This window comes from Monodon monoceros, unplaced genomic scaffold (genome assembly GCF_005190385.1).
Source record: "Monodon monoceros isolate NGI ecotype Baffin Bay Population unplaced genomic scaffold, NGI_Narwhal_1 Super_Scaffold_16, whole genome shotgun sequence".
In the NCBI taxonomy this organism is placed as follows: domain Eukaryota; kingdom Metazoa; phylum Chordata; class Mammalia; order Artiodactyla; family Monodontidae; genus Monodon; species Monodon monoceros.
Window position 1 is genome coordinate 6,795,836 of NW_021703772.1, and position 14,066 is coordinate 6,809,901.

The window sequence follows — 14,066 nt, forward strand, 5'->3', positions numbered from 1 at the left end:
CCGCCTCACCTCTCCACAACATGCCGCAGTCCCCCCTCAACCCCCCCCGCTCTCTCCCTCCCCCCCTCCCTCCCTCCCCCCCTCCCTCCCTCCTTCCTTCCTCCCTTCCTCCCCTCCCTCCCTCCTTCCCTCCCTCCTTCCTTCCTTCCAGTTCGGGGATGGAGTGGGGCTCCAGGGAGAGAGCTGTAAGAGTCTGTTAAAGAAAAAATAAGCTGTTCAACTTGTAACCTCCCGTCTCTGTGCGCTGACTGCTTCATGTTCTCCTGGCCTTTTTCCCAAGCGAACTACAGATGCTAAGTCGCTGGGGTTTATGTTTAGAAATACCACTTCAGTACTGCTGTAAAAATAACAGAACTGTGTTTTGGTTTTAAATAAACTCAGACTCGTGGTAATAATTGTATTTGAAGAAACTGGAAGTGGTCTGGTTCTCTTTTCCTTCTAGGAAAATAGAACTGGCAGGGGTGCTTGTGTTTCAGGAAACATATTTACTCAAATGTGACACTTTCCTGGCAAAAAGGGGAGGCGGGGCCCAAGAAGTCCCTGATAATCCAGAATCCTGGCTTGGAGAGGTTGGCTTCCCTCTGGGACAGACTTGGCTGTGAAGGGCCAAGTCCTGGGCCCCTCAGCCCGGCTGGACGGGAGACACAGCAGCCACGCCTTCCGTGCTCAGTCCTGCCCTGTCAGTAAAAGACGTGACCTATCACCGTGGGTGTGTGTACATTCTGGGAAGACACCGCACTGCAGAGAGGAAGGTGAAGCCATGGCAGCGACACACAAGCTAGTTAAAGGAAGAGACGTCTCCAGCGCCCACCAGGAGCTCGTTGCCTGCATCCTGGCTCAGGCTGCCTTGAGCAGACCTGATGCGCCCGCAGCTTCTCCCCCGGGGAGAAGGTGGCTCTAGTCCCGTGGGGGGGGGGGTCACTGCGGGGCCCCACCTTCCTATCAGCAGCCCCAACCCCCAGAGCCCAGGGGCCGGGCCCTCGGGCCCACCAGCTCCTACCTGCAGCCTGGGGTCTGGGTTGGGCCCGACGGATGGAGCGCCTCGCGGTTCAGCCAGCAGCAGCTCAATGACATGAATGATTTGACTTGGAACCAGCGTACTGAGGGGGTGGGGACCACGATACAACGGCTCTTCTGGAAGTCGAGGCCACCCCGAGCGGTCACGGCCTCCACGGTGATGGGCACTGCACAACGGCCCGCCTGGCACTGCACAACGGCCCGCCTGGCACTGCAGAGGCCCGCCCGGCCCCGAGGGTGCGCCTGGCGGCGGCCACGCTGGGGCACTTTCCTCCTGCGCGCGCACGTCCTGGAGACCTGGGACCACAGGCAATTTTGTTCTCAGCGTGGGGCCCGGCTGGCAACATGACTTCCCGGAAAGCGCAGCTCAGCAGGCTTTTTGGTCGATATGCTTCCGTCCACGGCACGAGCAAGAAAGCCTTCAGGTCCCCAGCTGGCGGGTTTTCCTCTGTGAGTTTTACAACCTGCTTATTAGGCTTTTGTGATCAAAAGTGGCAACAGACGCTGCTCCGAGGCCGGCACCTGGGCTGGGCGGCCAGCGCGGTCACAGTTGCCATCCCAGTGTGAGAGGGACCACAGGCTTCCAGGCCAGGATGCCTGTGTGTAACTTAAGCCGTTCCCTCACCTGTCAGCGTGGGCTGGGGTTGGTGTCAGGCCTGGGACACAGGACCAGCATGGCCCTCGAGGTGTGATCTCCGATACCCAACTGCCCCGTGACTCCCGTCCCTGCCACGTGCTGCTGGGACAAGTCATGAACTTCTGTGAGCCTGTGTCCTCACCTGTAAAGTGCAGATACCCACCTCGTAGGATTTGCTAAGGAACACAGGTGAGTTAGGATGTGTAAAGTCCTTAAGCCGGCACCTGGCATAAAATAACAGAAATGTGTTAGGCCAGCAGCACCGTGATCAGCCATCACTGGCATAGCCCCATTCCCTCTGCACCCACCCGTTTGTTTAGTCATGAGTGTGTGATACAATTCTAGACAATGAGACATTAGGGGAGGTCAGTGGAAGCCAGACTTTCTGAAAGGTTTCCTTTTACCTTAAAAAAAAAGACGCAGAAGAGACAACCCCCCTATACACCCACACCTTAGCCTGGACATGGTCATGTTTGGATGTGATCCCTGGAATAGTGGCAGTTATTTTGTAAGCATGAGGCCTGATCCTGGATGGCCAGGTGGGAGGAGCATGCATACCAGGACAAAAATGGGGCTCTGCTAAGCAAAGGAGAGAGAAGAAAGCTGCTGGGGAGGCAACCTACACATCCAAAGCCCACACAGCCCTATGGTACCCTGCCTGGTTTTCGACTCTATGATCCCAGACCCCATCCCTCACCCCAGGAAACTGGGGGATGATTAAAGTGACCTTGAGCTTGGAGAGGCAGCTCCCTTGTAATAAAGGTACTATGATTAAACAGAGCGGTACGTAGGAGGGCTCCGGTTTGCAGTAGCGTGTAAAAGACTTGGGAGGTTAGGGTATTAGCTAAAGCGACCCGGCCCTCAGTAGGCTGGGCTGAAGCCGCGCGCTATTAAGCCTGAGAACCTTGGTGCTACCTGGCCCCAAGGTCGCTGAATTTTTAAACCAATAGATCCTAGAGCCTACACCCTAAACAATACAATGGCATTCATCCCACTTTGCTTTTCAGCCACCGCCAATTCAACCTGTTTTTAGAGCGGCTGAAAAACGTAATTCTGAACCCAGTTCGGGAAGATTTTTGGCAACGACATCTTACGTCCAAGCGCAAGGAACGATAACAAGATACCCGACAGTGAAAGATCAAAAACAGGCTTGCTTTATTTATACACAGAACAACGTATTTACAACTCCAGATGTGGATATGTACATAGCGATACAGGAGACGTTTGCTTCCACGGTGGGCGCTGTATAAATTAAGATCATAAATATGGGGGAAGCCCCACCAGAGGGCACAAAACCTTTTCTCCAAGACTCCAGGGATCCCTCCTCCCTCCCTCTACACTGACAGGACCGTGAGACCCCGGGGACCCCCGAGGGACAGCCGTCCAGCAGCACGGCGGGGGCCCAGAGGGCAGCCCCACGCGCAGCAACACGCACCACAACGCGCGTGAGACACCGCCCTGCAGACGCGGCCTCGCGCAACGCTCGTGTTTATTCCACTCGCTCTCACTCACTACCCTCAGAAAGTGGTTTCACGTAAACAGTGTTGCTCTAATCACTGACGACGTTACCTTTAAACACCACGCTTGACGTAAACCTAAGGCTTTCCCAAGGGAGGGCGCTGAGGGCCGCGGTGGCCCCGTAGCACCGGCCACCAAGCCCCGCGTGCGCCCTCCTCCGCCGAGTCCCCGCCTGTGCGTCGGCCTGAAGGCCTCAGAGCCCGGGGTGCCCCCCGGCCCGAAGCAACAGAGCAGACGGCGTCTGGCACCGCGGGCCGGGCCAGCCTGTTCTACTTTGAAACCCAGGGACTTGTGGCGACTGGGTTTCCTCCACCTCCCTCCACCCGCTGCGGAGGCTCTGATGGGCGGGAACCTCGGGGGCGCGGAGAGTGACACTACCGCTGGGTGGGTCGCGGCCACCCCGCCCGCGGGGACAAGCTGGCCTGGGGCAGGGCCTCGGCCGAGCTCAGCGCCGGGAGGCCCGCCAGAGGGAGCCCCCGCCGGCCAGAGGCAGCGGCCGACCGCGCGGCCGGCGGGGAGCCGGCAGAGCGTGTGCGAAGCGAGCGGCAGGTCAATGCTGCTCCGCCGCGCGCGCCCATTGACCCCCTCGGGACGACAGCGCCCCCGCTCCCGGGCCCCTCGGGACGGCGGCGCACAGCCCCCGGGAGGCGGAAGCGTAGAAAAGGGCCAAGTCCCAGGCGGTGAGGACCGGGGTACCGCCGGGGCCGTTCCCGGCTCAGCTTCGTCCCCGCGGAGGGACGCCGACCTGGCGGCTCCGCCCCGGGGTGAGAAACTCTGGGCGGCCCCTGACGCCCTTGGCAGCCCGGGAAGCCTCCTCCACACAGAAAACACGGACCAGCCTCTGTCCGCGGGGAGACGACAGGCCAGGCGTCCTGGGCACAGAGGGGACCCCGCGCCCGCGGCCCAGGGACGAGGGGCCAAGACGGTCGGGGCGCGAGCTCGTCAGCCCCAGACCCTAACTACCGTCTGCTCGGCTTCAGGGGGACCCAGCGTCGCCTTCGTGTCAAAATGAACCGGCGGGACAGAAGGCAGCCAGGCCGCGCTCACACCAGGGCACTCAGACGCGGGGGATACAGCGCGGGCCGGCGGGGGCGGGAGCCGGTTGGTTACCCGCGCTGCGCCGCTGAGGGCACACGGAGGAGCCCAGGCCCGGGACGGGGCGGGAGGCGGCGTCGGCTGGAAGGTAGCTGTGTTGCGGGTCGGGACCCGGGGCCCAGGCCGCCGGGCCGGGTCGGCGGGAGTAGCACCATGAGCGGCGCCGAGCCGGCTCAGTCGCGGGAGGCGCGGGGGACGCAGGCCCAGAGGGCGGAGGCTAGGCCTCGGCGGCAGGGGTGCTGCGGCTCAGCTCCTTGATGCCACACAGGATCCTCTTCATGTGGCCCACCTTGGTCACGCCGAGGTCCTGCAAGGAGAGGACAGCGCTCAGGCCTCGGCGCGCTGCCACCCGCGTCTGAACACGAGTGAGGGTGAAAGCGACAACGGGGGACGCGGCCGGAGACGGCGCCCGAAACCAGCAGCCCGCGGCCGCCCGCCACGTCCCGGTCCCTGACGGGAGTCGTCAAGGGCACACGGAGCAAAACACAGACGAGCGAGGCGACCCGAGGGCGCCACTGTCCCGACGCCCTCGGCGGCCTCTCAGCCTCTCCGGACGGGATACGGCCAGAGCGGCACAGAGAGCCAAGTTCCGGGAGCCCCGGGTCAGGCCGCCCCGCGTCCTCCCGAGGGGAGGGAGACGGGCGAGCGGGGCCACTGGGGGAGCCAGAAAGCGGCCAACTGGGGAAGGAACCCCGTCCGCTGGGTCCCCTTCACCCGGATGGCTGTCATCACAGAGAACACTTCAGCTTGACTAGCGGAGGGCTGCATTCCCCAAAGGGTTTTTAACGCTAACATGGCCCACTGTCCAGTTAGGCTAAGAGAGCGAGACTCCCCAGCAGGTGAGACATCACATCTGGGAGCCGCCACGCATCACCCCCAGGTCGCATCACCCCCAGGTCGTCACCCCGGGTCACGCACAAAGGCCTGAGAAGAACGGTGAGGAGACTGCTGACACTGGGACAAGGCCAGGTCAGAGGGAGGGGACAGGGGAGCCGCGGGGAGCGCAGGTGCGCCTTCCCAGGAGACGCTGTGGAAGTACCTTGAGGTCCCTCCGCTCCAGGTGCAGGAGCTCTGAGCCCCGGATGTCGTGCCGCGTGAAGATGTCCTTATACTCACAGAGACTGAGGTGCTCCAGCCAGGCAGCAACCTCCTCTGTGCCCCAGAGGTGAACTGTCAGAGACGGAAAAGCACGAGTGCAATGAGTGCCCAGAGCCCAGCGCGAAGCAGGCGGCGGCCCGCGCCCGAGACACCCCAGCAGGCGGCGCCCGAGATACCCCAGCAAGCAGGCACCCAAGACACCCCAGCAAGCAGGCGCCCAAGACACCCCAGCAAGCAGGCGCCCAAGACACCCCAGCCCCAGGTGCCGCCCCAGGCTGTGCAGAAAGAGAAGGGGAGCTGCCGCAGAAGCTGCTGTCTGTTCCTGCCAGGTCACCGGCAGCCTTCTGTGCCAGGAGGGACACATGGGTCTGACTGCGGCTGAGGTCAGCTTCCCTCTCCCTTCTAGAGGGGTCCATTCCACTTCCAGCCCACAGCGGGAAGGGAAACATACGCAGAGATTCCATGAAGTCAGAGCCACCATCATTCAAAGAAACCCAATTTCTGGACAAACATGCGAAGAAGAAAAATCAAAGGGAGCTACCCTTACTGGCAGCAAATGCCACCCCCAAATCCAGGTTTGGGGCTGCCCAGCACCTGAGAGCCTGGGGGCAGCTGTGCTCAGGGCCGACACTTTGAATGGAGATTCTAAAGCCCCAGTTTACTGACCCAGAGGAGAAACATCCTTTAGTGCCATTTTCTATTGATTTCACGGCCCAGGGCCACTGGCAGCCGAGGTTCCCGGCGCAGGGGCCTTGATCAATGAACTGATTAATGGGGGACGAGCAGCCCCGCAGAGGAAGCAGGCACAGGGGGGCCAATGTGTGGCCGGAGTGTGAGATGTGTCTCTGTCTTGTCACCTCTGCTGTCTCCTCCCCACCTCGCGCCCCAATCTAGCGCAGGCAGGCGGCTCGGTGGCCTGTCTGTCACCCTGAATCTGCACCAGGAGCAAGTTCAGGGCAGGGCGTGACACCAGTGAGCCTCCCACGTGGAGCGGGAAAGCCGGGGTGCAGTTCTGTAGCCACAGACGAGTCGACGCAGGGCATGACTGGAGGCCGTGGCCCCGGGACGACGGGGACGGGCACAAGGCCAGGGAGAAAGCAGAGCCTGGGCCCCACACAGCCCGGGTGGCCAGGAGAACAGCAGAGGGCAGGTACCCGGGGCTCCCAGGCTGCTGCGAGCTTCTCTGTTCTTGTTATTCTTCTCCTTCTTAAACTTGGTCACCAGGCGGAATTTACCGCTGCGGCTGCGCTTGGAAAGATCCAGCATCACGTTCTGTGTGGCAAACGAGAAACTTTGAGAGTCAGACCCCGGCTCACCAAGACCTCAGCCACCCCTCGAGCAGACAGGCACGGAGCTAGGAAGACACGTCATTCCTGATACTCTTATTCTGGGGCTTTTCCTTGACTTTTAGTCTTGTGTTTATTGCTGATTTTTAATGCCTTTAAAAAGCGGTTTCACAGTGATAAGTATCTATTTTCATATTCTTTTTTTTTTTCATTTTACAGTGTTTATTTCTCATGTGACTAGAAAGCTCTCTATACATTATTTAAATATCAGGACCATATCAAGATTGGTAAGTTATCAGCCACTCTTCCAGCGTTGCACTGGCAGGCTTTGACTATCAGTATCACGAGTATCTTTCTAAATAAAGCTTTTCCTGCACTTTGCACTGTTTCCTTGCGATCTGTTCCTTGAGGCAGAATCAAGGAGGGAAGGGAGTCAGAGGGACACCACGGGGACGGGGTCCCTGCTCGGTGGCCACCTCCCCACAGAGCAGTCCAGGGCACGGCAGAGCCATCGCTGCCCCTTCCCCACGGGTCTGTGGACCTTCTCTGCTGATTCTCACAGAAGCTAGGGCAGGGGTCTCCACCAGTAAAGCATTTTGTGCACACACAAACACGTACCTGTTCTGATAATGTGTATAAACCTATTCACAAATAAAGCGTAATTTCCTTATTTTTCAGGTGTGCCACTTTCTTCCTGGCCCCGCCGGCCTGGATTCTGCCCCTGGGCCCTGTCTACCTACATCCCCACCGTGACCGGCACAGTTAGGACTGCGCAGCTTTATGACACACTTTCAGATCTGGCGGGGACATCGGGTTGCACTGAAAAAACTCCACGGCATTTTCACTGGGATTGCACCCAACCTAGAGCCTGGAAATACTAAGCATCTCCACACCCAGACTGTCGTGACCCTCCATCTTCATCATGCCCCTGCACGGTCATCTTCGTGGAAAGAGACCTCTTACAGTGACATTTTCTAGTCAATGACTGAGTACTGAAGAAACTTGTTTTCACAGATGTCTTATTCTTGGCAAAACCATCAAGCGCCCATTCTCGCACAGCTGCTCCACGCAAGAACTCCAGCTCCTGGGCGGTCAGCACAGTCACGGGCTGGCCCCAAGACGAGCCGCCCCTCACTCCTCAGCGCCGCCTGCAGGAGGGGCGGCCACGTGTGAGGCAGGTACTCTCCAGAACCCACATGAAATCCGATTCCTGACTCTACAATTTCTTTCTTCAATGCAAACATGAGCTTTAAATTTACTTCTAACTTTTTCAATATGCATATTTCCTTCTACTGGTAGGACGAGGAGACTAGTAGAATGTGGCTGATTATCGACCTGTTATCTGCCTTTTAAAAGCAGATTTCAGACATCAAATTACTCCACCCTTAAGTACTTCAGTATGCAACTCTAAGAATACTCTTCTGAAAACATACTCATGGCACCACTGTCACACCTGATACCACTAACAAGAATTCATTTGGCTCTCATGAATCCATTTGTATCAGATCTCCCCGACTGCTCCAAAGGTTTATCCTCACAGCTGGATATGTGTGGATAAACCTTTGGAGCAAACCTTTGAATCAGGACCCTGACGGGGTTCACAGGGGACACCCAGCTCTTGTGGCTCAGTCTCTCCTCCTCGGGGCCACCTGTAGAGAGACCAGGCGTCTGCCCTGCAGGAAAACTCGCGCTCTGGCTGACAGGCGTCTCCCTCCTCCCCACTCCCCGTGTGGTCCAGAGCTGCTGATTCCATCAATCTCGTGTCCCCAGGGGCGCAAAATGGTGCTTTAATCCTACACTCCAGCTTGAATTCTGTTATTAAGAACTTCTTTCATCAACTATTTGATTTAAAGAAATCACTTCAGGGGATCTACTGATAATACTGAAGTCTGGAATCCAACGTGCTGGTTTTTTAAAAATGAAATGTTTAGGGCTTCCCTGGTGGCGCAGTGGTTGAGAGTCCGCCTGCCGATGCAGGGGACACGGGTTCGTGCCCCGGTCCGGGAAGATCCCACATGCCGCGGAGCGGCTGGGCCCGTGAGCCATGGCCGCTGAGCCTGCGCATCCGGAGCCTGTGCTCCGCAACGGGAGAGGCCACAACAGTGAGAGGCCCACATACCGCAAATGTTTAAAGTTCTGGAGATCTGTTTCCTAACAATGTGAATATACTCAACACTACTTGAACTATACACTTAAAAATGACAAAGATGGTAAATTGTGTTTTTCTACCACAATTTAAAAAAATGAACTGGGACAATGTCCATCTTTTTCCAGCTTTGACACTTTCTTATATATGGAAATTATATATTCCTTGACATTTTCTCTTTGGAAGTAAAATTTATTTTTTCAAGTTGTTCTGTGACTATTCCTTTTAAAATATCTTGAGGTTTCAATTTGTGTAATTTAAATATTTTCTGAAAAAATCAAGTTTCATCAAGATTGTAAGATTCATTGTCATTTCTTTGTATATGCTGTAACTTGATTAATGCTTGTATCTGTTGTTATAGCCCCCTTATCATTTTGTTCATTTCCCCCCCCATTACATCTGCCAGAGGAGACTTTTTTTTTTTACTTTCCTTTCTAAGAACCAGCTCAAAGACCTATCACTTCTTTTCCTTTCAAATAAATGATTTTCCTATTTTTATGCCAGTAGAAATATGGTGCCTCCCCCTCCAAGGTTCCCTTTGCCCTTCACACTTCACCTCCTCCTGGTGCCTTGCATGGGGGGACGAGCCGGAGTCCCAGAGGGTGGCAGCACTGAGCTGGAAGGCACCAGCGGAGTTGGCTGGAGAAACCAGGAGTCCAGGAGCCAGCGTGGTTTTCCCTTCACTCCCAGGACCCCTGGCCCTCGGTTTCTGGCCTCAGGCCCCATCGGGTGAATGCCTGCAGTAACACCACCCCAGCTGGTTCCAGAAGGTTTCCGGTGTTGCAACTAAACCTCAGGTGCCATCGGTACTATTTCCCACCTACTACTGCAAGAACTAACATCTGCTCCGTCTCAGCAGCCCACATCTAGGAACCCTGGAAACCAGGGCCACTCTAGACGTGGCTTAGAGGGTTCATCAGGCAGGCAGCATTCAGGTCAGCCATCCAGGGGGGACTTGTGGTGCTCTGTGTTTGTTTCCATGGTGGCTGCATGGCATTTGGTGATAGTTGTTCTGAAAACACTTTTAGGCTTAAAGCTTTAGAGCCACACAATCCCTGAGACATGGGCTTTTAGTACTAAGACCTGACAGTCCCAAATAAACTGAGGTGCTTGGTCACCATGCAACTGGGCACCAGGCTGTGGGCCTCCCACTGCAGCAGCTGTTACCCTGCCCGTGAACTAAAGAAAATCCTGGCCCTCCCTGTCTTCACTGAAGAATCTGCACGGAGGCAGAAGCGACCCACCTGCGCAGGGCAGCGCACTGGGAGCACAGGGGCCATGGTTCACAGCTGGCACAATTTCTGTTCTGAGTTAGTATCTGAGGTTTCCTTGTGGTCTAGAGCTGTGCTGCTCAAACTACCCCTGGAAAAGAACCAGCGTTAAAAATTCCCATTCCATAGTGTACTGGTACTTGAATGAAAGAAAGTAAAACAAATTACTAGAAAAATGAAACCCCCAAAAGGCATACAAAATACAAACCTCAGTTTTTTTATCGGGACTTCCCTGGTGGCGCAGTGGTTAAGAATCTGCCTGCCAACGCAGGGGACGCAGGTTCAAGCCCTGGTCTGGGAAGATCCCACATGCCGCGGAGCAACTAAGCCCGTGTGCCACAACTACTGAGCCTGCGCTCTAGAGCCCGCATGCCACAACTACTGAAGCCCACGCGTGCCTAGAGCCCATGCTCCGCAACAAGAAGCCACCCCGATGAGAAGCCCGCGCACTGCAACAAAGAGCAGCCCCCGCTCGCTGCAACCAGAGAAAGCCCAAGTGCAGCAACAAAGATACAACGCGGCCAAAAATAAATGAATAAATAAATTTATAAAAAAAAATTTATTATTTTCAACGTAAATAAAGTTTCCCTCTCAAGTGCTTCAAAGTTTCTAAACGCTTCCTCTCAATTTCTACAACGATAACAGAGAGTTTCATACCATCAGTAGTAGTCCCAGTTTAGAAAATGATCAGATTTTCAAAATGTCCTATGGGCAACAGAAAAGAAAGCATTTTCCCTCTTTGCAGAGTATAAAATTCTCTCTATAGAGAAGCATGATATATACTTGTATATATATTCTACATATACGTATTCTATCAACTTGCTTTGTTCAGATGTTGTGACAGTTTGTTTTATGTGATTAATCACGGACTGATAGGGATAGCTCACACTACAAAATTGGGATTCTGACGCTTCCTATCATTTCAAGAAGTTGTAGCTTTACATATTTTATGCATGTAAAGATTAAAATCTGGGGGGTCATCACTAAAAGAACAGACAGAAGAGTACATACTTCCAAACTAGTAGAGGGACAACCAGAATTGTGTGGGAAGAGGGAGAGACTCATCAATCGAAAAGGAGAAATGCAAAGAAAAAAAAAAAATGGGACAAACAGAAAGCATAAAATATGGTAAAAATATATCTAAATATCAGAATCATAATAAATGTAAATAGACTGAACTCTCCAATCAAAACACAGAGTATTATACTGAATAAAAACCCAAAATTTAGCAATGCTATTTATAAGAGCAACACTCCAAATAAAGCGTGAAAGTGAAAGTATGAAAAAGAATATACCAAACAAGTGGACTTGAAAGCAAAAAGAATTAATAAAGGTCTTTATATAATGATGAAACTTGTATGCATCCAATAACATAACCTCAAAATACATATAGCAAATATACACAAAACCGCAAGGATAAATTGAGACATCTACATTCACAGGTCAGAGAGTTCAACAGTAACTGACAGATCAAGAAGACACAAAAATAAAAAACAAAGTAAGGACTTAATGACGTAAATAATTACAACTGGATATAAGGTACATTTATAAAAACTGACCACCTTTTGGGCCATAAAGTAAGTTTCAACAGATTTCAAAGGACTGGTAACATACAAACAACTGCCTTTGAACACAGTGAGATTAAGTTAAAAATCAATAACAAAAAACTTACTAGAAAAAAATCTCACATATTGGGAAATACAACTCATTTAAATGCTATATTAGGACAAGATTTTATCATTATAACCATCATAAGTTTATCTCAGAATTATACAATATATAGTATAATGATATGGTTATTATCTTTTACCAATATAAAGTGATCCTCTATCATTTACTGCCTTAGGTATATGCAATTCTATTTTTACATTGTTACTTTGGATTTTTTATTGTGGTTTCTTGAAATTGTTTTATTTTTAATCTTTCTGGGTCACAATTTTTTATTGAGGGTATGGAAGAGAAAACTGGGCTCCTGTGACTAGTATTTGGTTAGATTTCTTTTTTTTTTTTTAGCACAATCTAAGAATAATTTGCTTTTAAGAGGAGCAGTTATATTATTTCCTATTTTCTTATTTTTATGCTGTTAGCTCCATCTTTACTACTTCTTTTATTTTCTTTTATGATACAGACTACACTTTGCTTGTGTCTTTTGTGGTGATTCAAAAAGACATACACCTTTTCAATTTTACTAAAAGCTACCTTTAAAACTACATTTAAGTTTTTAAAACATAATTGACTACCTTTCTCTAATTATCAAAGTCAAGAACTTTCATGAACCTTCCTCCACCGTAAGAGGAGGGACTTAATGTGCCCTCACTCCCATCCATGTCCTCTTTCCTGTCTCCCCACTGCACTGCCCACACTTCACAGGCTTTGACAACATAATCTGGAATCACAGGCCTAGGTTACTGCTACATTTGTTGAATATTTTACGTATTATTGTTTTAGTAATTTTCTTTAAATGATATTTCTATATTTATAATTAACTACAAATTTTGATGAGCCTGGCCTGGCCCTCTGAACCAAAATGTCCTCATTCTTCAGTTGCTGAGTTTTGTTTCTTGGCTGGAAGGCCTCTGAGTCAGTTTTCCAGGTGGGGTGCACATTTGTCAACAAACGCCTGCATGTTCAAGAAGAGCTCTGGACTGCCGGCCCCCTGTCCCCTCGCCCTACTGCTGCCCATGGGTCCTAACAATCGAGCCGGCAGCAGGGGCGCCTAATGTGTCTAGCAGTTCTTTACCTGGTGAACTTTTCTCCTGGCCCACCTCTGTTCCACCCCTGAGAGGAAGGCCATCTAGGGTTTGCCCCTCTCCAGGTGCTGCCCGCAAAAACCAACCACTCAACAACAAGCGCCTCTCCAGGGCCTTCTTCCTGCCTCTCCTGCTTCAGGAGACACTACCCCCAGGGCGCATATGCCCAGGGTCCCATCTGTTGTCCCAGCTATAAGACCTGCGCAAGCTGGCATCTCTAAATACGTACAACAGAAAAGCGTGACTGTGATTTGAACCCAGCAACTCTGCCCCTGTCAACAACAAACTCCCAAGAAGTTGCTGTTTAGCCAAGCGATGTGCCTCCACACTGGGGGCAAATAGTGGGGCTGGACTCAGCCTTCTTTCCACCTATGTCCTGGACAGCCCCGCAGTTCTGTTGCCGAGGGCAACTTGTGCCCCAGTCACCAAGGGTCATTCTTAACAGCAATTCCCAATTCCTTCCTGCCTGCCGAAGTTCAGCTCTGTACCTTGAAGGCATCTTAAAAGAGAAGTGTGGGAGGCCAGATCAGGGGCTGCAGGACCAACACCATCTTAATTCCAAAGCTGCACAGAGCACGTGAGTTCAGGCACTGAAGGGAGCGTCACTGTGTCCAGGGACACCGCGCTGAAGCCCTGTGACCCACATACCTCTTCATCACCAGGCTCCATGGGCTGGCACAGCCAGGGGGTGTCTGCCAGCTTTCTGAGCTGCTGGTCCATCTCGACGAGGGCAGCCGTGAGCCGTTCCTTCTGAGGGGGATCCAACTGCTGCTCCAGGCAGGGAGGGAAGAGACACAGCTGGTTACCGGCAGGGAGCTGGGGCCATGGCAGAGCCCCACCCAGACATAAGGTCTGCTCCAGGGGCTGGGCTGCTCTCAGAGAGTTTTCTAAAAACTTGCAAGGAAACTGAGTCCCAGAACGCCACTTAAGGGCCAGACTCAGAACCTCCCCTCGTAAGTAGTGTCGGGTGAGAGAATTAAACTCTCCTCTCGTAAATGATGGGGGAGACCCAGCTTGTCTAAAATCGCATCAGCAGGGCTGACAGGTCACCTGCTGTGGTTTCCTCGGGACCCTCTCTCGGAAGTGGGGGAGCAGCCCGCCTGCACCAGAGAGCAGGGAGCATGGTGGGGCCACGGACGCAGCAGCTGGAATGTGTCAGGACAGAGCAGTACTTTGGAATGAGAGTGTGGAACTGGACTCTTAGGGCAGTTCTCTAGTGACTTCGCCTCCTTGACCTCCCACCTCCTC

General features: G+C 53.0%; 1 protein-coding gene across 6 annotated transcripts in view; it reads right to left on the reverse strand.

Annotated features, from left to right (window-relative positions):
• Positions 1-4,340: 4,340 nt before the first annotated feature.
• DGKD (diacylglycerol kinase delta) overlaps positions 4,341-14,066 on the reverse strand; it is a 108,387-nt gene continuing 98,661 nt past the window's right edge. For 3 of the 6 annotated variants that reach the window (XM_029224559.1, XM_029224558.1, XM_029224561.1), the window contains exons 27-30: positions 13,467-13,586; positions 6,520-6,637; positions 5,307-5,437; positions 4,341-4,574 (exon numbers count right to left, since the gene is read on the reverse strand). In XM_029224559.1, the coding sequence (XP_029080392.1) occupies positions 4,485-4,574; positions 5,307-5,437; positions 6,520-6,637; positions 13,467-13,586 (459 nt within the window). In that variant the 3' untranslated portion in view covers positions 4,341-4,484. Of the gene's footprint in view, positions 4,575-5,306; positions 5,438-6,410; positions 6,638-10,041; positions 10,160-10,542; positions 10,774-13,466; positions 13,587-14,066 lie in introns of those variants that run through there. The other 3 variants (XR_003793828.1, XR_003793829.1, XM_029224560.1) reach the window with 3 other exon arrangements.